General features: G+C 40.4%; 3 protein-coding genes across 3 annotated transcripts; 2 read left to right on the top strand and 1 right to left on the bottom strand.

The window, feature by feature from the left end:
- Positions 1-2,840: 2,840 nt before the first annotated feature.
- LOC117468457 (G1/S-specific cyclin-D2-like) lies at positions 2,841-14,497 on the top strand. The gene is made up of 5 exons (XM_034112583.2): positions 2,841-3,261; positions 4,137-4,352; positions 6,751-6,910; positions 9,172-9,320; positions 11,789-14,497. The coding sequence occupies exons 1-5, from the start codon at positions 3,067-3,069 to the stop codon at positions 11,933-11,935; spliced, it is 867 nt and encodes a 288-aa protein (XP_033968474.1). The 5' UTR covers positions 2,841-3,066; the 3' UTR covers positions 11,936-14,497.
- Positions 14,498-15,109: 612 nt separating this feature from the next.
- Positions 15,110-18,990, top strand: tigarb (TP53 induced glycolysis regulatory phosphatase b). The gene is made up of 6 exons (XM_034075258.2): positions 15,110-15,203; positions 15,462-15,499; positions 16,342-16,463; positions 17,032-17,109; positions 17,214-17,324; positions 18,128-18,990. The coding sequence occupies exons 1-6, from the start codon at positions 15,172-15,174 to the stop codon at positions 18,557-18,559; spliced, it is 813 nt and encodes a 270-aa protein (XP_033931149.1). The 5' UTR covers positions 15,110-15,171; the 3' UTR covers positions 18,560-18,990.
- Positions 18,991-21,201: 2,211 nt separating this feature from the next.
- On the bottom strand, positions 21,202-22,931 carry fgf23 (fibroblast growth factor 23). The gene is made up of 3 exons (XM_034075248.2): positions 22,525-22,931; positions 22,330-22,433; positions 21,202-21,672 (listed from the first exon to the last, which is right to left on the bottom strand). The coding sequence occupies exons 1-3, from the start codon at positions 22,757-22,759 to the stop codon at positions 21,202-21,204; spliced, it is 810 nt and encodes a 269-aa protein (XP_033931139.1). The 5' UTR covers positions 22,760-22,931.
- Positions 22,932-23,836: the final 905 nt, after the last annotated feature.

The raw sequence follows: 23,836 nt of genomic DNA, 5'->3' as shown, positions 1-23,836 counted from the left end.
CCCACTGGCCCAGCTATCACTCCGTACTGGGAGGAGTGTTCACCGCCGTTCACACCACAGCATTCCTGCCATAGCATCCTCTTTTCCACTGTCAGTAAACCCAAACAGCTAGCTTAACCCAGAGCACATGGGCAACCTGTAATCAGGCTCGGCCCTGAAACAGGCATGTCAAAGTAAATCCTGTGTTTATATCTGAGTGAGGCTTCCCTCATGGAGCGACCTACGCAGGAAACACATAACATGATGTTAAGCTTCAATCCAATCTGTGGGATTAAAGATTTTGACGATCACCCTCGGATCCTTCTCTTCCTCTTTCTTTGTCTCTTTCCCTTCATATGTGGCAGTTTGCCCATCTCCGGGCCCCTGTGGGTTCTCTGGTGGGTTCAGTGGACTGTATGGCAAGCGGAATCTTTGGGATCAGGTGATTTCATCACGCTCCTCCACGTTTTCCCAGGGCTTTGAGCGCTCTCTGTTACCTCTGCGCAGCCCAGAGTGTGTGATAGCGGCTGACGTGTGTTATCATAGGACACATACACAAACAGCAGCAACAGGGTAAGGCTGCTCTATCTATCTAACACCTTTGTTTCCCTCAAGTGTCATGCTTTGACTTTCTCTGGTATGGGAGGCTTCTTTGGGCTATTGCTGAGAGACCCCCTTTGGACACAAACACTAAACCGTGTGATTTGTCAGCACCTTGATCAACAGACAAAGGGATAGCCCTCCGACATGACATCTCAATTTTAAGATGGATCCTCTCAAACATTCACCCCCTTTCTTTGAAGTAGAACTAATCTTGCTAACCTTGGCATTCTCACAGAGACAGTTCCCACTCTCACTCCACAGTCTGCTCTCATACTCAATGAAACTCCATATCTCATTCAGCTCTTTGGTGGCAACTGTGAAAGGGGTCAAGTTTGAGAAGTTGTTCCAGTGAGAAGTGTTTCAGTTCAACTACTGAACTGACTGTAAGTATACCTACACATGATCGGAAGCAGCACATTTAGATGCCTGAAATTGAACTGCATGTGTGATGCCTTTTGATAAAGAATGTAGCACTTACAGCTGCACAGAGAAAACCCATGGAACGGAAATGGCCTTTAGGGATCCACAATGATAGGAACATTACAACATCATGACATCCTCTTCTATTATTATCCTAGCTTTTTTCGATTAGATCCTGTCTTAGGGAACAATAAAACATTTTTTAGACATTCCTGAGCACTCTCTGTAGATGTGCATGTCCATCCTCATACTTTGCCAAAGGACTTCCTTATGGAAAAAAAAATCCTGGAAAGGGATCAACATACCGTCCACACCCTTCTCCATAGCCAAATCACACTGCGTTCCAAGGATCCCAGCTCATGTGGCAGGGACTATGACCTGATTAAAAAGTACCATGGTTTCAGAGAGACTGTGTACTGACTTTTTTGCAAAGGCTATCACATGTGATTAGATAATGAACCTTTGCTAACAGTTATGCTATAATAAAGAAAGTCTAGTGTCTCTGTACATTGACACTATAGTTTAAGATACTGTATAAGCATGCACACATAACACAGTTGAGGCTCATAGGAATTCATTTAGCAAGTTAGCAAGCCTAACTGAGTACATTTTGGACAAACTAAATTACAATCCAACCTGGTTATGGCGCTTTATAAACAATATGGATCACAAAGGTGGTTTCAAATCATTGAGAAGGAACCATGAATACTTTTTGACAATTAATTCAGTAGCTATTGAGAAATGCAACCCAAACCGGCAAATGTGAAACTCTCAGTGACGGTGGAGTTTGAGAAAAGTCAGAGGATCATCAAAGTCACGACGATTCAGAGGAACCATGAATGTTTTTACTACATGCCAATCCAGGAAGTATTTGTCCAGATATTTCAGGCTGGATCAACGTGTCTTGTGCTTTAATTTTCCTACATAAAAACAATGAATATAGATGTGCATCTGTATGGAAAGGACTGCTTCCAGTCTTTTGAGCTACATATTAGTTGGCACAGAGATATGTTGATACTTTTTGAACTGAGAAGCAGATCATTTAATGCACATAGTAACCTGTAAGTTGGCAGCAGAGAGCAACATGATTGAGAACTATTTATGTACTAATGTCTGCATGGATGCTAGGAATCTTTTCTGTCATTCTAGATATACAGGACTGATGGCAGACAGTGCAAAGTGCTGATTTGTACCATAAACTGCATATAACAATGTCAACAGTCTATGATTTGTACACTAGTGATGTGGCATTTTTCCAGTTTTCAATACAGCAGTGTTCTTGTTGATATTCACTCTTGTGCTGCCTTCAAAAAGGATTTATGAAATATTTATTTTTACAATAACCTAAACATATTTGACCATATAGTGCAGGACATATATGGTGATTACACCCAAACCCACGTTATAAAAACGTACATCTGCTGCCCTAAACATCTTAGCTATTCGACCTGTTTTTATCATTATACTCATTCTGCACTGCAGTGTGCTTTGATTACAATAATAAGCAATTATGCTGTCTTAAAATAAGCTCTCATATGTAATTAGTATAGGTTCATTGTAGTCATTATCCTATATTTCATGCAGAGGCACCATACAAGTAGGTCTAAAGTTAAACCATAGACTGTATATAAACCAGTTGTGAAACAGCCCACGTCACAGTCGAGGTCTGCCTCTTTCAAAGTATTGTTAGGAAAGTAGAGCGAGACCGGAAGCTCAGCCAACAGTCCATAGAACACCACCAGTTACAAGAGAACGGATAGTCCCACAGCGGCTTTTATTTTGAAAGCTGTTGCCGGATGTTGTATTCTTCGTTGTGCCCGGTTTGACTCGGAGCAGGATCAGGCAGCGCACACTGAGCGCAGAAGAAGAAGAAGCAACAGTGAGGCAGGAGGACGGATTGGAGCCAACCCCCAGCAGCAGTATCAGCCTCATGCTTCATCCTGGGCACTTCTCCTCCTCCTGTCGACAATATTGTGACAATATTTATTTTTGTATCTCTCTTATCTAGTCACAAAAAAAAAAAACACAAAAAGAAAGTGGAAGGGGGAAGAAGGGGCCCGAGTCATGGAGCTTTATTGCATGGAGTCGGACATAGCCGTGAGAGCCCAGCCTGACCCAAACATCCTCTATGATGACAGAGTGTTGCAAAGTTTATTAACTATTGAGGAAAGGTTTTTACCTCAATGCACGTATTTCCAGCGGGTCCAGAAGGATATTCAGCCTTATATGAGACGAATGGTTGCAGTTTGGATGCACGAGGTTTGTTGGCATTTTCTGCATTCATGAGCTAACTGCTTTAGCTAATTTATTCGTATTGCATGCTGACGTACATCTTTTTAAGTTACTGTATGTGTAGAACACACGTTTTTGTTTAGTTCAAGGGGAGTAAACAAAGATGTTATTTGACAATTGAATGAGAATGACTCACCAAAGGCGTGGGAGAACGGAAATTCCACCACGAAGAAAATTCAGCTTCAAAGAAATAGCCTAGCTAGATATTTACATTGGTTAACATCTGCAAAGTTGATGCTTTTTGCTAACTAGCAATAGCTCAGGCGACAGAGGGGAAGTTAATCTTAATTGTCATGATCGAAAAAATGACTGTTCCTCTTTTAATTAATTATTATTAATTATTTGAAACTGCTCAAGCTCGTTGGCTCTGCTATAGCACCGTGCATGCAACACTACTTTCATTTTTCAAGATGAAATCACGTCATGTTTGCAAAGTGTTCTGGTTTTTAACTGTCGAGAAGTATTTGAACACAACTTCTGAAGATTGTGCACACGATTTAAAGCTCCTACATGATTTATTTTCATTTTAAACATTTTTTTAAAGATGGCAAGCCCTAACAAGGAAGAGGAGTTGAATGGCGACGTTTTGCTGAACGACTTCCTATGAACTCATTTGTAACTGCTTTTCACTGACTTTGCTAAGTGTTTTAATTACTTATTTAACCTTTAATCTACAGACAACATTAGCATGGGAAAATCACATTCTTCAAGTAACCACCCCCATCTTCCACTGCTGATTTGCTTTGAAGCTTACAAAAGTGTAGCCTACTTTTTCTTTTTATATGTGTTTTAATATTGCATCAAATTAAAGTGTTCTGTTCCATTCTTCTGTCTCATTTTAGGTGTGCGAGGAGGAGAAGAGCAATGAGGACGTCTTTCCTTTAGCTATTAATTATTTGGACAGATTTTTAGCAGTGACACCCACAAGAAAGACTTATTTGCAGCTTCTGGGAGCTGTGTGCATATTCCTGGCCTCCAAGCTAAAGGACTGCAGGCCGCTGTCAGCCGAAAAGCTTTGCGTGTACACAGAAGGCTCCATCTCACCACGAGAACTGCTGGTAAGTATAGGATATCCCACCCCTACCCCATTCATGTTCACAAGAACATCAAAATGCAGAGTCATATTTTGGGAGATTTTCTTATGCTAATAGCTGTATTGGTTTCACAGGAAGTATCCCATGCTCCTTATAAATGGAGCTGTGCACAATATAGCCACATCCTTTTTTGGGATCCACAAGGACTGGAGAGGTGTGTGTTGCCATCTAGTGCCAGTTATGCAGTACAGGCCTGGGATATCTAGTGCATAGCCTTCCTCTCTGCTTCAGTTAGTTATATGAATTCTCCCCCCCCCCCCCCCCCCGGAAAAGTATCAACAATGCTATTTATTTCTAACCTTAACACATTCATTTGAGTAATAATTAAGAGAAGCATATCTCTAAATAAATGTACATTTACTCCCTAATTAGCATCTTATTAAACGTGAAGCTATTGTTTTTGAGAGCTAAAATGTAATTGTTTTTATTGTTATATTTTACTTTTTCCAAAGACAGACATATTAGGTTCACCAAACAATCAACAAGCTCTTCTTACAAACTTGTCCTGAGGCTTTCCACTGAATCACACACTCGTCATCAGCAGACTCATTATGCCCATTGGCAATGGACCTGCATATTAGATGTTTTCCATGATTCAGAGATGTCTAATAGCATTTCAGGGAAGAGATGAAGAAAAGCGGAACAGACTATGGTTATCCATTGACGGGAACATAGTTCCAAGTACATTTTCAAAATATATGTATAACCTTTGGAGGTTTTGGTGGTTGAGAAAAACAAATAATTGAAGGCAAAGCATACAATTGTGATACATAAAGAAAACAATTCACTACGACTTACAGTATAATAAACAAAATATGGTAAATTAAGAAAGTAATCGTCAGTTAAGAAAAAGCAGCAAATCCCCCCCCCCATTTGAGAATCTGTGACCTGGTGACGTTTGGTATTTACAATCTGTTTCTTATTTTAGCCAAACAGCTCCACATGCTCTATACATCCTCATGTGTCGCCTGCAGCCGTTGAGGGAAATGACATTCATCCCATTTGATCCTCCATATTGTCCAAAGACTCCAGATTCCTGGATATCCTGTCAGGATGCACAGAGAAGGGCGTAAGAGCCGCTCAAAGATGTTGCAGCTCTTTGTAATGAATACTGAGGCTTCAGCTGCAACAGAGGAGTTACAGGGGTTGAATGTGTTGGGGGGGGGGGGGGCAGCTGTGCAGGAAGTGAGCGCAGCGACAGCAAACCTCCGCCCCGCTCATCTCAATCTACCCAAGTGCTAAAATAGGTTAAATGCAGGCATGTGTTCTGTAGGTTATGTACAGGAAACCCACGTAAATGAGAATGATGTTTCAGATGACGGATAAGCGTTGAGTGAAGGGCTGGGGGGGGGTGACTGTCCCTGTCCCTGTAGGCTTTGGGTTTTCAGTGTACATTTGCTTGAATTGCTACATTAGGATACCTAAAGTACACTACAATTAGTCTTTATTTAACTTGATCTTTCTTTAACTAGCTGCCACAGTTTTGTGTAGCAGTGTTGAAGTCTTGGGAGACCAAGAGGAAATATGTCTGGAATGATTCAGTCTGATGAGCGATGTGAAATCGACTTTTAAAGATGTAAAAGGATGTGTCAAAATGTGTACAGCAGATATCTTACACTGAAGTTTACAATGTAAGATTTGTGGATGTGTCTCCAAATCTCTCGTCTTTACTTGTGGGGATCTGAAGAAAATCTCATTTGTAGATTAGCACAGCTAGACAATGGAAACCTCGCCATCTTCTTGGATGGTTATTTTGGTAAAGATAATGGAGTATTATTAATAATAACATGGGATTTTGATAGCGCATTTCCTAATGCTCAAAGAAACAGTAGTCCTAATCCACTGTTTCAGATAATAACATTAACGGCTCATTATTTGTCTGAGATTATCCAATCAATTTATCTCAGTTTCAATTTCTGTAGGTCTGTAGGTTTACTTTTTAAACATGTGTTTTCTATAGATTGCCTCATCACACAGGAAATTAAATCATGAACCCTGTACACCTCTCTTGCGGCTGCTGTATGAATAGTCGGCTTTTTGCTGCTGCCTGTGCAAACTCACTGTGGCTGTTTGAGGCTTGTGACAGGAAGGAAGGGGCTAGCTGTCTCATTGGCAGGGCAAAGCTTGTCACATGCCGGCGTTATGAACACAAAGGATGTGAGGAATGAGAAAGGCACGCAGATAATAAGATACAGCGAGGAGAGATAAAGGGAACATTTTTTTTACTCTTCTTACAGAACCATTTCCTCTGCGATCTTCTTCACGGTCAATGGAGGCATGGCAGCACGCCATTTAAACCTCTGACTGAGGAGATTCTGACCCTACTCACCCCTCCTTTCTCATCTTCTCCCCTCTCTTCTAGGACTGGGAGCTGGTCGTGCTGGGCAAGTTGAAGTGGAACATGGCCTCAGTCATCCCCAATGATTTTATAGAGCATATCGTACGCAGGCTGCCCCTTCCCAAAGAAAAGTTGGCAATAGTCCGCAAACACTCAGAGACATTCATTGCCCTCTGTGCCACAGGTAAAGTTACCTTTTTTACATTCATTCATATAACTGACGCTTTTATCTAAAGCAACTTACTATAAATGTCACCGCTGCAAATCATCTCATGCCCCTTTTCTGATTTGTTCGCTCACACGTTGACTTTTCTGCTATGCAATTACATATCCACCAGAATATTCTCACACACTCAAACATTCTCCCATCGTGAGTCATCTGTGACCTCTTTCTTCTTTCCGCATACTCTGCCGGCTGCTTTATCCACTTTCTAGTCCCAGCCTGTAGTAGGGCTTTTTCTTCACATCTGCTAAAAGCTGCCTAAAGTGGTTATTAAAACATTTATCTTTTAAGTGTCTGGGAAAAATCCTATCGGTGCTCTGTTTAGATAAACCGCTGTTAATGACAGCGATGTTATCGTACTGTGTACTCTCCTGTAAGCCCCAGGTGTTGCCTGTATTGTTTGTTGACGGGGAAGCTTCCAGGTTTAAAAAGTCATGGCAGTGATCCTCCTCCTTCCTCCTCCCATTCCGGCCTTATGTCCAAAATAAACTCTGGAGAAACACAAACTCAGATGTTCCCTTAGGCCTCTCTCTAGGTGAATGTTCCTAGCATGCCTTTGCCTAAACTAGGAATCCCTCTAATATGTTCATATCCTGGACATAAATACGACAGCAGGATCCCCTAATACGCAGAATGAGCTCGGTCACGAGGATGCCTTTCACCTGCTACCTTTCGGCTAATTCAATGAAGGAAATAAAACAAAGGAGGTCACTTGAATGAAGAGTGCAATGAAGTTCCTCACAAATGTCAGTGTGGTCAGATTTGACCAATAAGCGGTTCTGGTTAGAATTTGGTTATTGGAACCGTAGGCTCATTCAATTTCATGCCCTGTTTAGCACAGTTTTAGTGTCACACCTTTTTTTTTTATATATTTGGGTGTGTTTCAGTGGTGGCTTCTGCTTTTCATAAGCAGCTGGTTATATAAAAGCACAAAGCAGCCGCAGTGGAAAAAAAGAGGCCTCCTGTGGTTGTGCAGTAATGTAAATGTTTGGAGTTTTATATGGAGTTGAGATGTTATTCTTATGATGGAGGAGCTCCTCCTACGGACAGCTGGCCCCTGGAGGAGGAGATGGGCGTGGTGAAGCAGGCTGCTCTCCGGGGTTTAATCCAAGCTATCAGGAAACCACCATGGGTTAGGACTGGGCTACGACTATGTGCTGGATTGGACATGTACAGCACTTAACAATTGTGTGTGCCAAGTCTCAGCCTTCTTTAACTTTGGTCATCTCCACACGATGAGACCGGAAGAAGCTCGTGTATTGTAATGGTGGAAAAACCCCCACAGGGGCAAACACATCCTGAACTCCACAAGTTGTGAGAATCTCCTCAATATAAGGGCTGTGTTATTTCTGAAGAAACATGCTAGAAGATTAACACTGGGTTTCATTCAAAGCATTCAAAACACTTACCGTTTGAACTTGTCATTTCTCAGTTGACTTATCCATCAAACAACAACTGTGCTCCTCAGACTTCACTTTGTTTGCCAGCTCATAACATTTACCTAAGTTAGCAACCAGAGGGTATTTAGTAACCATCTTTGTTCCATAAATTCCTATTGGACCTGACAAACAATCACTGTACACATTGTAAATATGTTCATGCATGAAACATGACTTCGACTACCCCTTCTTTGAGATCAGATGTTCTCAGTTCCTCTGAAAAGGTTTTCCTTTGCAGCTTTGTAAAAACATGTTACGAGGAAACTCTTAGCAAGCAACTTTTAGACTCCTAGTGGTCTGATACGATGCTTTCAAGTGTCCCGATTAAATGAAAACAACAGTTGAGGCGAGATAGAAAACCTTGGAAAGCAGCTTAGCGCAGAGTTGTACTCTCCCTAACTGCCTCGTATTACTCCTCCTCGATCCAGGCCTGTTGTCGTTTAAGCCTTTAGACTCGAATACGTACCAGAGGGAGTCGTTCCAGGAACTCATTGCGCTTTGAGTAGGAGGATTCCTACTCTGCTTTTCCAATCAGTTAAACTCTTAAGAAGGAAACCACGTAGGTTGCATTGTGCAACTACGTCTGAGGAAATTCACACTGTGGGAAAGTCAGCTTCAGCTGTGCAGCATGCGTTTTGAGGATGATTCAGATATTTGCACCTCTTTTACGTCTTACTTCCTCTGGGCTAATTAAGTGTTATCGTCATAGCGACAAACGTGATATTCGTACATCATTGCAGCCTGAAGCTTATGCCTGACTAATTAATACTCCTTCCTCTCCAGATGACCGCCTTGCCATGAACCCTCCTTCCATGATCGCCACTGGCAGCATGGGAGCTGCTGTCTGCGGCCTGCAGCTGGACCAAAGCGACCCGAGGCTGAGTCGAGACAACCTGACAGACCTGCTGGCCAAGATCACCAACACAGAGGTGGTGAGTACACCCGTGGACGAAATGTATACTTTTCAGAAGTAATCACTGAAGAGTTTTAGTGCTCCACAACAATGCATTGTTAATAATAATCATTGCACCATCTCACGACAGCAGTATAAAAGGCCCAGTGATGCCTTTAGTAGTGGCACATTGAAGCTATTTACTTTTCATGGAGAGAGAGCGTTTGGCTCTTGGCTGTGGAGCCAGACTGCTGCTATAAAGAGCAGCGGCAGTGGGAATGTCTTCTTAAAACTCAGAGCCCACATTCTTGTGGTAGGACACATGCAATTTCTCTGCAAGGCTCCCACTTCAGCTGCCTGTTTGCCCCTCCTGGTGGAAGAATATGTTCGTAATGAACTCAAGAGCGTCTTCCTGAGCAAAGGCCTGGTGAAGCTATCGGTGTACATGCACAACAACACTTATAAATGTTTGCATTGACTTGAATCAATGAATCAATGATGTATTCGGGTGGGATTAAATGGAGCTTTAAAACTAATGGTCAATGTGCAATACTGAGCATTATAGAAACTTAATGGAGTTTCTGCTGAATGCAGGTGCTGTGTTACACATTCAATAGGAGTTAAACGGCCTCCAAATATGCTTTAATGTCATATATAAGTCAGTGTAAGTTATAGACTGTGCTTGCCTTTTTATAATGAGCTTGTACAGCTGATCAGTGTAAAACAATAATAATAAGGATATGCAGAATGTGCTGTTTGAATTCAACTCTGAGAGAAAATGGGCCTTGAATGGATTATATTACTACGTAACAATTAGTTTTTGAGCTTGTTTTTAACCAAATGAAGATGTATGATGACCATGTCCGTTTGTTTGTGATGCCGTCATTATGTTAAATATAAAAGTCATAAAAAGGACTTTAAATGTCACCCTAATGAATTTTGGTACTGGTAATCGATATCCAATAATAACTATTTGGAGATTTTATTGGAGTTTGTACAGTATACTGTAATATCCATAGCAACAGATTTTTAAATAATACATTATAATTGCTAAGAAAAGAAACTGCAGACAAAGTAATTTGACACATCAAGAGATCTTAAACTATACCGACATCCAAGTGTGTGCTTTCATTGCCACAGTGAGTCCTTGTTACGCCAGCGAACCAGTTCAGAAGCGTAGAAATCCAAACAGACCGCAGCCAATGGGCCACAGGAACAACACGGTGCACCTCTTAGCTTGTGGTTACGTTTCCACGGTGACGAACACACCGCAAACCCGGCCGTCACAACAGGCGCTCCGACTGCAGCGCATGGGGTTCCAATTATTCGTACATTTCAAAGGAATGCGGGCCTCTTTGCGAGCCTCGCTTCAGTCTTTAAAGAGTCCTGCAGCCGGCTCAGTGAGCAGACCTCCCACATGTTCCTCCAGACCTGAGGAGGGGCACAGACACAGAGGATCCCCTTTCACTGGAGAAGTTGTCCAAAAACATCCGGCCCCACTGTCCTATATTCTGTTTTACACCAAATCTCAGAGGTTCAGGGTGCAGAAGGTCAAAGCCATTTCCTCTCGACCTCCACATGGGGCTGACCGTGCTTTAAACCCAAAGGGGGGTGAGGGGGGGCTACCAGATCTGCTTATCTGTTCCCGGACAGACCACAGAGGTAGTGCCCCCTTCACATTCCCTCTGTATTGGTGCCTCAGACATGCACAGGTCCCGTGTCAGAGAGGACTTGCTGCAGGGTGCTGGTACCATTGTTCTGGTCCTGGTGCAGACAGGACCACCTACCTCAACTCACATAATTCCCTGCTGGTATGCCATGCATGTGACCAAAGCTGTTGAACAATTCGCACATCAAAAACCAGGTTTTTGAACGCCAGGGTCCGCAGACGGGTGTACAGATTAAACACCCTTTTAATGGGTGAATACAGGGGGCATGTTTTATTTAAAGTTACATAACTTTATTAATCTTTCATGTAGACAGAAACTTGGCGTTGAAAGCGATGATTTGGGCTTTGACACAATCTAACTTTTTTCTGTAGACCATAACCTTTTTTTTCTTTGAAAGGTATTTTTAAAATGTAAGCTTATTATAAAGGCATACGTAGACGAGACACTCAACATTTATTTTTCAATGACAACTTTACTTTTACAACCTAAACCCTTCGTTTTGCAATCCAGTCTGAATTCAATTCACAAGGTTACATGAGTTATAAGAGATAGTTAAAATTATAACAGAATTATAATAAGGTTACAAGCTTAATCGCTTATTTTTAGTGAGGTAGTAAAGATAAAACAATTCTTATAGGCACCTGCGTGTTTTTTTAATTTTGGTTCTGGGCAGCTTTATACTCTTGTAACTCAGCTAGTTTAATAACAGGAATATCATGCAGTGGGGTAAGACAAGAAAAATGAATGCACAAAGTCAACCAAAAGGTGCCTGGACCCTGAACAGTAGCAATGGGGTAATTAAAGTGTGTGTAACAACGTCCTACCGTTTTTGCTCCAGGACTGTCTGAGGGCGTGCCAGGAGCAGATAGAGCGCGTGCTGACCACCAGCCTGCAGCAGGAGAGCAGCATCCGAGCAGGCAGCAAGGCCAGGGAGCAGCAGGACCAGTCCAGCACCCCTACAGATGTGCGCGACGTCAACTTATGAACTCCACCCGACTCTCACGCACCGCTCATGCCTGTTTACCGAACTAACAGGAGCGCATGAGCTGCCAGTATCTACATCAAGGCGCCACATGAGCGATGGTGTGACGATCGGTGAACTTTTAGAAAATAAGCAATTCCTAGTTTTTCTCCTTTTTTTGCCCCATTGTACCCGGTGTGCTCTTCACCTTTTGTACGGACGATATGTAACCAAACAAGCTATGTAAGAAAAAAAAAATGGAAAACTTGATAGTGCCTTAGGTTTCCCTGAATGGAAACCTGAATATATTTTCATACTTGAAAAAAAAAAACAGCATAATTATATGATATACTTATTTTTTTGATACAACCTAGTAGAAATAAATGATAAATATTGCATATCTAGCTAGCATTTAGTTATGATACTCTTTTATGATCTTATAGTGAACAGTTATCAATTCAGTTTGTATGGGTTTTCTTCCCCTGTACAGGGAAACGCCCATAGTAAAGTTTTAAATGCTGATAATACAGTGCATGGCATTTAAACTAAGCTGAGATCCAATCAGAGGAGCTCTATCTATCATACTGTGCACCTGTAGCACTGCTTTCTATTTATGCTGAATAGCTAGCCGGGAGTGGGCTGGGCCTGCTCACAGAGGAAGGACACGAGGGGCTTTGAGTCTGGAGCAGGGGCTACTGTTAAAGGTTAACACAGAGGTCGGTTATTAAGGTCTTGATTGAACTGGCTTATCCACAGACCAGTGCAGTAGGTTAATATAATTCAGCGAGGCTACATTGTTATTGTTCATAGTCTAGCGTTAGACACGCACGTTAGAAACACGTTGGAGTTTAGTAGATGGGATTTTAACCTCTGCTAGGTCGTACTGATGTTACTAGAGGAAAATAAGATCTAGCAAGTTTAATGGAGAAGGAAATGGATGCAGGTTGTAGGAAATGGAAAGAGGATGCTAGAGGTCTAGATTGATGAATGATAGCGACTTGGCGAGAAGAACTTAAGCTATGTCATGTTTGCAGTTGCATGAGTGACACACAGTAGGTGGAAAACCCCCTTGTGGGGCGGTTCAGATGAGTCTTGCTGCAGATTCTCCTTTTATCAATTTCTCCATTAACTTTTTTTGAGAGTGGGCGACTTGGAAAAATATTGATGCACTTTTTTATAGACACACTCCTTATGTATGGTAGTGGTGGTTGAGGTGAGTTCAGTGTTTTTTTTCTTTCCTTTAAGTTATTTTAATTTTTTTTTCTGGGCTGGATTCCCACGGGGTAACGCACATTGTCTTGAAAGCTACGCCCCGACAGGTGAGTAGACGTTGGATAATCTGTGTAATAGTTTAATAGAATATCAACTAAAGAAAGCCAAGTCACTTGTAGACTTCTTTTTTTTTATTATTTGCATTTATTTAACCTTACTTGAATTTATGTTAATTCATAGCCAAACCTTCCAATAGTTCTTACAAAGGGTCACACGCATATTGTGTCCAAAATATTCTCTCTTTTTCCTGTTTTTCACTCTTTGTATGTAAGCCTCTCTCTGAACTGAAGTGTTACAGTGACATGGGAGGTAGGGGTTTCAATGGTTTGAACTGTTTGTCTTTATATAACCAATTTCCCCTTGAGCACAAATGCTAAAAAGTCCTCTTTACATTTTACAAAAGATATGTAGTTTCTAAATTCTATTCATGTTCTGTTGTGCAACAAGCCAAATGTTTGTTTTCTCCAAAAAAAGTGCTTTAAACAGAAAACATGTTTATGCTTCTAAAGGTTTTGTGTATAATTTGAAAGAGATAATTCCAAAGTGAGAACAAACTATATTATACACATCATTCTCTTGCTGCTATGAAGCTTTTCTTTTCTAGTCTTACACAAAGATGCCTTATTGTGATTCACTTGTGTGCTGCTATATTACGAAATGTTGTATATGTAACAAGTCTTCTTTGCTTTTCCGTTGTATGTGTACTGGAGGAAACGTAACACAGTTTGGTGCGGGACTGGAAGTACTTGGTTTTGCCGATCTTTTTTGATTGGCATGTTTTCATTTGTATCTTTATACTCTACCATATTCTTGCTGCTTCTTTGTTATGTTTGTGTACCTCAGGTTAATTTGGACAGATAGAGCGAGAGTCCATCTCGCATTACCTCATCAAACTTTACAACACAAACGTTGTTTTCACTCTGAACTTGTTGACAGATTTCACTTTTTTCAGCCTTGATGAGAAGGACAGTTTCTTCTCTTTGAATAAAAAAAAAAGTCTGACCCCAGATTCCACTGAACCGTTATAAGGGCCTGTACTTTAGAATAGGTTGTTTCATGTAAGTAAAACATATATATACTGTAATGTATACATGTATTTGAAAGAAAACAAAATATTGGCATGTTCAGATCAGTTCATTGGAACAAAATTGAATATTGTTTATTTTTGAGGTACCCATTTAGTCTCAGTTAAAACCACAAGAATGTTTTATCATTGTTCAGTGTGGTTGTTTTCCAAACTCCTCTCCCACTATCCCCATGTGCAACCACACAGTGTACCTCAACAATTTCTCATCAATAAATTGGCTAAGATCATGTGACTGGCTAATTTGTTTTCCTCTGCACAGACTGAGATCAGCCCATCTGCAATAATAATAATTCTGCATTGCATTATGTCTTTAGTGAGATCTGCCTTTCTGTTAAAATGACAGCTAAACCACTGAAAACAAAGGTGATGCTCTCAAAATTATAAATAAGAGTTATTTTTACTAGTGAGTATTATATTCCAACATATAAATAAGTATTTTCCTGAAGAAAGGCAATTAGTACATACTTGTAACCTTACATTTATGAATATAGATATTAAGATATTTTCTATGGTTCTTGTGTCATCACACATGTGGCTGTGTCTCAAATCATTTCAAAAGATTAGTACATGGCACGCATTTAGTTTAAAGTGACTGTTTAGCACAGGACAGGAATTTCATCATGAATCAAAGAGGGTTGATAGGTTGTGCTTACAGACAGAATTCGGAAATAGTGTCATTTGAGAAAATATGTTATTTAAATATCCTTTTTCGTTCTTTTTTTTTTTTTACAATCATTATTCAGACATGCCTTCATTGTACACACTCTGATACACTAGGTGGCGATGTGCTCCTTAAAGTATGTGTAGCGAACTGTCAATTGACGCAAAGAAGAAGAACAAGAAGATTACGTCACATATTTGCCGGTGAACTAACCCGGATGTAACAGCAAGTGCGTTGAAAATGTTTACACTCAGTATAACCCTCGTGCGACAGTAAGTGATTATTTTCACACCATGACTGTGACATGAATTAATTGTAAATGTGACATTATTCTGCGTAAAAAGTTAGTCCTGTCAGTTGTTGTTGTTGGTGGCTATATGTCTGTTGTCAAAAATGACAGAAACAAAACAAGAACATAATGCTTTAATCGTTTTAACCAAGCTATAGCTTAAGCTTTGTTGTCAGCTTTGAAGCAGGCCTACGTGGATATGGCTGAGCTAATTCAAGGACATTGCTTTTATTTCTCACAGTGGGGAAACACAGTACAACAAGGAGAAGCTGCTGCAAGGTAAGTTGAAACATTAGCACCTGTATAGAAATGAGCAGCATGGATTTACAACAAACACATTTGAATAACATCTGCCCCATTAGACAACCATGTAACCTACTGAGGGCCTTGCACAGCTATGTTTATATTGCTACGTAGGCGGACATTGTCAGGATATGAAACGTGGTCTCAAAGTGTCAGTGTGTTGCAACCACCTGAATACCTCTGCCCTCACCCCACCCTTAAGACAAGCCTGGTGAAGAACTGCAATGACTCTTCTAAGGTAACAAAAAAAGAGGAAAAACCCTCCACAGAGCTGTGTTGGGTTTGTCCATTCTAGGCTACCGTAAAACATGGCAGTAGTCAACAGGACCCCCATATGAAGGGGTCATTCTAAGCTGACAAAAACACAACTCCTAGTTTCAGGTGATTATTAATGAAAATATGTATATTTTATTGTATGTGTGCTAATAGATCCCCTTAAATACTACACACTGGACCTGTAATTAAGCTAAGTAAATTAAAAGAGATTTACCTAGGTCCTTTTTAAAATGTTAAGGCCAAATACAGCATCAAACCATCCCTGGATTTGACAAATGTTTTCAACTATCTTAAACAAGACATTTTTCTACAGAATACAGTAGTTGTGGGTTTGTCCCCCGATTTCAAGGTAGAGACGATTGTCACTCCCAGAAATGCAGCATGTAGCTGGCCATCAATGACACAGCTCTGGTCCAACATGTGTGTTTTATAACGTTAGATATATTCTTACGTGTTCCAGAAAACTCCCTCTTTAATAGTCTTAACACTATTTTGCACTGTAAAGGAGTATTACTGCAGACTAAAAGCTCTGTTTCCTTTAGGTCAAGGCGTGGACACACCTCTGTCAGAAACAGGTGTGCAGCAGGCTGAGGCCGTAGGAAAATACCTCCGAGACATCGCATTCAACTATGTGTTTTCCAGTAACCTACAACGAGCCATACATGTAAGTCACACTCATTCAATTAGAAAGTTACCTGTCCTGTAAAAGTGAATACATATCACACACAGATAGAAAAAGAAACAGACTTTGAGGACCTGATCTTCATTCTTTCATAGGACATTAGTTAATCCATCCTTGAATGTTTGTGAGTTTAAACCTTACCTGTAGAAAATGTGTTTGGTACCCATTAAAATACCTCATAATAGACACTAATAATTAACTTACAAATAAACGTACATTCTTTTAGGGTTTCTTTCGTATGTCTTTCAAATCTTTCCTGTCTTAGCTTAGTAATCTCTTTACCCATACATATCTGTAGCTTATTTTCCATTATTAGCAAATCATTTTGTTCCACCAGTAAAATGAACAATAGTTTTCCAAGAAAAGTGAAGCAAAAGAAGGAAAACAGGATGCACGGATATGACATAGCTGTGTGACCACTCATGTCTCTGTGGTATCTGACTCACTGATGTTGACAGTGTATTAATGATTTTTCAGTCTGTCCAAGACTCCTTCTTTGGGTGGTTACAAATGTATTGAGTCAGTCATTGACGATAACTGCTTCCCTCAGACGGCTGAAATAATTAGGAGGAACAACACTCATTGTTCTGGCACGGAGATGGTTTTGGATCCATTACTCAGAGAGAGGGTGAGATCCATTGGCTTTATACTTTATCCAAATATATATAATAATGCAGTACTACAGCAGTTTATTTGGTGAGTTCTAAGAGTATGGTTGTCTGTTTAATTCAGGGTTTTGGTGTTGCTGAAGGACACCCCAAAGAGCATCTGAAGAACATGGCAAACGCTGCCGGCCAGTCTTGTCGTGACTACACCCCCCCAGGAGGAGAGACTTTGGACCAGGTGAGTTACACAGTCAGTATTTGGGTACTGATGATATAGTAGTGGTCAAAAGTTGAAAACAGTCACTGTGAAACTCAAGACCAAGAGAGTATTACTTGTGCAACAGCGCCATGTAGAGTCCATTTATAGTATTGCAATTAAACTGAGTTGTGGCCAGATAATGTGCAAAATGTAAGGTAGTTTAACCTGTTAAGCCCTGAGCCTGTTTTCCAGGTCTCAGGCTCAAAAATGACATGCCCAGAACAAATGACTATATCTTCACTTCTAAAAGGAGTACATTAATAATCTTTGTTCTCAAAGCAATGATAGAAGAGTCAGAATCAATATAGATGTTTTTTTATTTTAAAGTAAATTCAGATTGACCATAGTAAAAAAATGTAAATTATAGTTTCCGTAAAAAAAAAAAAACATTACTTATAGTGAAAACCACCCTTGAATGATGGGATAGTAGACTAAAAGCTTTAGGAATCCAAACTATAACATATAATAAGTACCCTGTATCAAGATTGATGCAAGACAAGTGAAATTTGACCTTTTTTAGAGAGGTTTAGAAAAAAACATGCAATATTGTTGTTTTATTTTATTTTTTAGAATGATGGTAAAATAAATTACCTGCAAATCCTTACATTTGACAAGCTGCAAACAGAAGACAACAATTCCTATCAAAGCAGTTGCTGATGACTTGTCAATCAAGTAACGGATAAAGCAACAAACCATTTCAGCTCTAAAGTGAATTTTCTTTAAGGAAAAAGTGTAGCTGACAGATTGCAAAAAGAACAGGCTGACTTTCACCTTGCTTCCAGGTGAAGCTACGATTCAAAAAGTTCCTCAAAGCCCTTTTCCAGCAATTATCGGATGAACACGGCAGGGCGGGAGCAACTGAGGCTGCAAACGGGACAGCAGCTGCTGCCTCGGAGCGGGCTCCTGGAGGCTCGGCTGAGGACGGGCTCCAGGAAGCGTCGGTCCACGCTCTGGTCGTGAGCCACGGAGCTTACATCCGTGTGGCCATCAAGCACCTCCTGGAGGACTTAAAGAGCTCTCTGCCTGCAGGGGCCAAGATGTCCCAGGTGTTTTCTCCATGTCCAAACACGGGCATCAGTCGCTTCGTTTTCACCCTGAGCCCCTCCGAGTCGGGCCCCGTCCTCTCTGCTGCTCGCTGCTGCTTCACCAACAGGAAGGAGCACCTGGGGAACCTCACAGCTGCTGAAAAGTGTGGAGGGAAAGAGATGGGATAAAAGTTTTTTGTACGGCGTTGGCGTATTGGTGTGCAGATGTACACAGTCTATGATGGGAACAATCATGAATCTTGAACACTAAACCGAAAAAACAGGGAAATACTTCAAGCAATGCACACTGAGAAATAATGTGTTCTCATTCATGTGTATACATATATATATATATATATATATATATAACGTTTTACTGAGAATCAACAATAAGTGTCCAGTACTGTATTGTCAAACTGTTCCTTCATCCTCCCAAGTGAGGCCAGTGAGAATTGAAGTACTCAATATAACTGTATTGCCTCTTTTATCATGTTATACCAAAGTCAGAACTATTTAATGTAAGTTTGAACACTCCGTATGCGTGGCATTTTTAAATGTGATGCGTATCTTGTGATGCTGCTGCTCATTTCACTTGTGCAATACAACATGACAAACCTGAATCTTTGTCGAGTCTGATAAATAATACAGGATGCACATATCACTAAAATATATGAAATCCGTCCAACTCTTTGTCGTTCAATGGTTGTTTTTAGTCTTTCTATTTTTAGAGTCCCTTTTTGATCCCCTCTGAATGCTTTGTGCTTCGCTGTCGGTCATGGCCTCAATATTTCAAAGAAAATCCAATCTATTTATGCTAATGCCAAAAGCTAACATCTTAAAACTGAAGACTTGAAATAAACCTAAAGGAACAACTAATGCATTACAGAATATAAGATGACATAGAGGAAAGTGGACTCTTTCTAGATTGCTTTTTCATTGTTATTGTCAGTGGTGGAAGAAGAATTCCGATATGTTACTTAAGTTAAAATAGTACAATAAGTTCAAAGTCTGTAAAAGAATAAATTAATTTGAACCAGTACCAACTGCAAAAGTCCCCATGATACAGAATGTCCTTTTTCAAAATCATGTATTACTGGATTAGAATGTGTGATGTTTGATGTGTGATGTTATCATGTTAGCTCTTATTCTTACTACATCATATAAGGAATGAACCATTTCACCTACCAGTGGTATAAAAAAAAACTCCAACTAATTCAATAATAGGATATATAATGATATGAATTAGGTCATTCTGCAATATGACTACTTTTACATTTGTTCTTTTGAATGCAGTATTTTCACTTAGTGGTAGCCTATTGTACTCAGATAAAAATGGATCATCTTCCACCACTGAGAGGAGAAAATGCCTAGTGGCTTCAATCGTATCTTCAAACAGCTGATTTAGTCAGTTTTCTCATCTTTAGAGACTGGAAAAAGCCACCGCTTTACTGGAGTCCCCATGATGAACTTTAACGTCCATTAAAGATGTGTATTCTGAAAGAGCTTCAATATGCTGCAGCTATAGAGTTAGTGCCAGGTGACCGGATTGAAACCACTTTGTTATCCTAGTTAATGGGTAACAAGTTAAAAAGAGAGTAAGATCGTCACAGTGTTTTTAAGAGTGAACTGACTCATGTATGCTAATTAAAGTGCAGGATTTCCAGCTATAATGAGTGGAACTGCTGAGGAACTGGCTCAATGTTAAACCTGCTTACTCATTCATGACTTCCTGTCCGACAGCACAGGTTTTTTGCCAAATTAGAACACTAAGACACATCCTTATACATTTGCCTAAATAACACACGACACCATACATGTTTCCTTTAGTTTATTTTGTCCAACACACTATGTCCACAACTCTAACCCATACATTCAAAGACAAACCATGTTTTCTTGTAAGTAGATTTCAATTGTAAAGCATCCTCATAAATACCATAAATAACAATAAAGGAATGGAATTAAATAAATAAATACTCTTTGGGACTGGTTTAAGTGTTTGCCGGTGGTGCCCAGCACCCGTAAAAATCACACAGCAGGAGTTTAGGTGTGCTTCAAGATGAATGCTTTGTAAAGGATGTTTACCCTGTTGTAATATCCGTTCAAGTCATGAATTAGATTTGACAAATACAGAAACATTTACAAAACAAGTACTGTAGTTGTCTGTAGTTTAAAAAGATGCTGGAATTGCTGTTTCAAATCTGACAATATACAAACATCAAATCTCCTATGTCTTGTCCAACTCAGTAAACGTAAGACTTTAAAATAAAGGCAAAACTTAACATTAACTCTAGTAAATTAAACTCTTATGTATATTAATGTATATATTTTTGATTTAAAATCATGCCTCAGTAGACAGGGCCTTCAGTCCTCCAGAGGTGGGCTATAGGCTCCTGTCTTGATATAACATCATGTCACTGCCATGGGCTCCTCAGACCAGCTGTCAAAACCTATTGAAAAGAGTCTTTAAAAAATGCATGCTGACTGTGATTATTAAATTATAAGTTTGCATTGGTAAATAAATCGTCTTAAGGCCAGCCAAACTGTATTTATGAAATTCCAATACATTTTTACGACCAAGTGTCATCTTAGCTCCATTACTGTAATGGCTCAGGGTGGGAAAGGATTTTGGATCTTGGCACAAAAATAAGTGTACAAAAAACTAATTATTTATGAAAATGAATCACCTTATTATAGATTGAACTTGTTGTTCTTCTGTGATCTCAAATTGTTGAATTGTAACACAAGTTGTGCAAAAGGGGCTGCAAGTCAAGTCTACTGTTTTGCAACTTGGTCTAACTTGGTAAACATATCCATGTCAGTCACCACAAAAGTCAGCCCATGACCCCGGTGCTGCGAGGGCTGGCCGGGTTGGACGAGTGCACGTTCCAGGGGTCGTGGGTGGATGGAGCCAGCGGGTTCTCCCGGGACACGTTGCGCCCATCATCTCCGACTTCCACCTCCACCTCCACTTCCACCTCCACCTCCACCTCTAGATCCGCGTCCTCCTCCGGAACTGCCCGAGAGTCCGAGCCCTCCTCGGTCTGACCGAGGTAGACGTTGTGCGGGTCGGAGGGGTTCACCACCTGGTTCCTCTTCTCCCGATGCAGCAGCAGGCGCTCCAGCGGCACCGTGTTCATCTTGGGCAGGAAGAGGGCGGTCTGCGGGAGGTTCTGCCCCGCCGCGAACACCTGCCGGGAGCCCTCCAGGTTGAAGAGGATGCCGGTCCGGCTGGAGAAGTACACATCCCGGTTGTTCTCCAGAAGCCTGTGGTTGAACAGACAGTCGTCCCTGAGGCAAGTGGGCTGTAAGACAGGAGCAGAGCATGAAACAGCGAAGGCATATGTTATTTGTAATAAATGCAAGATTATACGGACAGTTTTGTCATTTCATGGAGTCTGTTTGATTCAGTAAAGTCTCCGAATTTGGCTACTCTATTTAACTTTACTGTACTATTACTTAACTAGATTGGCTATTTCGGCCAAAAAAATGTGGCACATAGAAGTTTTGAAAATCATTTGGGATGAAATGATTTTCAAATCCATTGAGTAGCCTCTCTGTTTGTTCGGTAGGCTGCTTTAAATCTTCATAGCAGAAGAAATCCAATGAATAAACCCATGCGTAAATTATAATTGGAGTAAAAGTTGTGCGTAACTGCAGAGCAAGAAGTGTTGAAAAAGATGTCTAAACCTAACGTTGTTAATGTTACCAAGTATTAACCAAAACGTGTATATGATCGATTTGATGAAAAATAACAATACTTGGATCAAAAGAGACTTATCAACAATAATCAAATGATTTGATGGTCAAATATTCTATAGTTGCAGTACAAAATTAAACTCCTAATAAGCGATGTTAAAAACGATGTGTGAAACCTCAAAAGTTAGACATATTTAATACATATTTAGTATAGAAGGTTGATTTTTTAACAGACATTAAAGTGAAAGTAATATTCGTCTTACCGAGCTGAATGGGTTGCCCTCCAGATCCATACACAGGTAACGGCTACTTTTGACGCCAAAGATGGCAATGCGCTCTCTGGTCTCAGATTTCAGTACAATCACACCTGCAGGAAGTAAAAGTTAGTGAGTATTAGCTTTTACAGACAGAACTTCATATTGCCTCATTGCAAAGAAAATATAAATACTGGGACTTACTATATGAACTCCTCACTGTAGTCCTGCGCACAGTGCCATCCAATCTGATCTCCAAGTAGAAGTTGTTGAGCTCTGTGGATGTCTGCAGGTGGATATATCTCCTCGGGTTCCCCCAGTTGGATCCAACCAGCGGTGAAGGATTCGGGGCAGTTTCGCCGAGAGGAAATCCCTGGAGTACGGCGAGTAAAAGCGCCAGCACAGCATCCTTTATCCCAAGTCTCCCGTTGACGTCCATCCTGGAACAAACCGGCGCTTTCCACTGCGACTGCTGGAAGTTTTCAGATGCTCTGTTGTCCCAAAGTTTGGAGACAGTTCCTATTTAAAGCCCACCGAGTGCCACTCCTGCTCACATCCTTTGCGTAAAAAAAAAAGAAACTCGCCCCCAAAGCAGATGTGCGGGTGTGCTGCAGCGGAAGGGCCACTTCCACCTCTGTTTATCCCGATGCTCTTGGTCAGACTGGACTCTTATTTTTGGTGACACGTCTTGACTCATCCACCTTAATCCTTATTCTAAGAATATTTCATAATTGTCCATTGGCTGTAGTTTTTTTGTTAAGACTGGAAACATTGTGCATTGAGCAGTGTAAACAAGAAAGAATAAAAACAAAGTGCAAGAAAGAATACATTTAAAAGAAAAGAAAAAGGAATGACATTAATGCAAAAAAAAAGGTTTTCTTTATTAAATCAGAAATAACATATAATGTTAGTTAGATGTGTATAGGTCAGATTCAGGTATCCAATTGGTGCAACCCCCAGTATTTTTTGATGAATTACACATTTTTCGAGTATTATATTTAAAAAGAAAAACAGTTTCGTTTACTGGACTGGTCGTTTAGTTATATTGTGAAGTTCAGTTTGCTGCTTTTACGCACCTGCCTTAACATGTACACCATTCCACCAGCAGAGGGAGTCACTCACTTAACCAGTACAGCTTTGACTTTGAGACTGGGAGTTACATTTGACTGACTTAATTATTTTTGGATGCAGTAGTTTCAGCATTGGACACATTACACTTTATACTGAATACTCCTGATCTTGTTTTCAACAGTTTCTCTCAAAAATAGAAAGTTATTTTTAATTGAGAACTTAAACTCCAAATGTACTTCAATCAAAACAAAACTTAAAAAACCTTTATCTTTCCCACAGGTAAATGGGCTATACAGTTAAACTAATAGATATCTAACTTGTGTATTTACTCTTAAGTATTTCTATACTGTGCTACTTTTACTCAAGCAATATATCTGAGTACTTCCTCCACGGTTAGACCACAGTTCAACTGATCCAAGGGAGAAAACGACACTTCACCAGCAAC

The sequence above is a fragment of the Pseudochaenichthys georgianus genome, chromosome 23 (genome assembly GCF_902827115.2).
Source record: "Pseudochaenichthys georgianus chromosome 23, fPseGeo1.2, whole genome shotgun sequence".
In the NCBI taxonomy this organism is placed as follows: domain Eukaryota; kingdom Metazoa; phylum Chordata; class Actinopteri; order Perciformes; family Channichthyidae; genus Pseudochaenichthys; species Pseudochaenichthys georgianus.
This window is presented reverse-complemented; position numbering and strand designations above follow the sequence as displayed.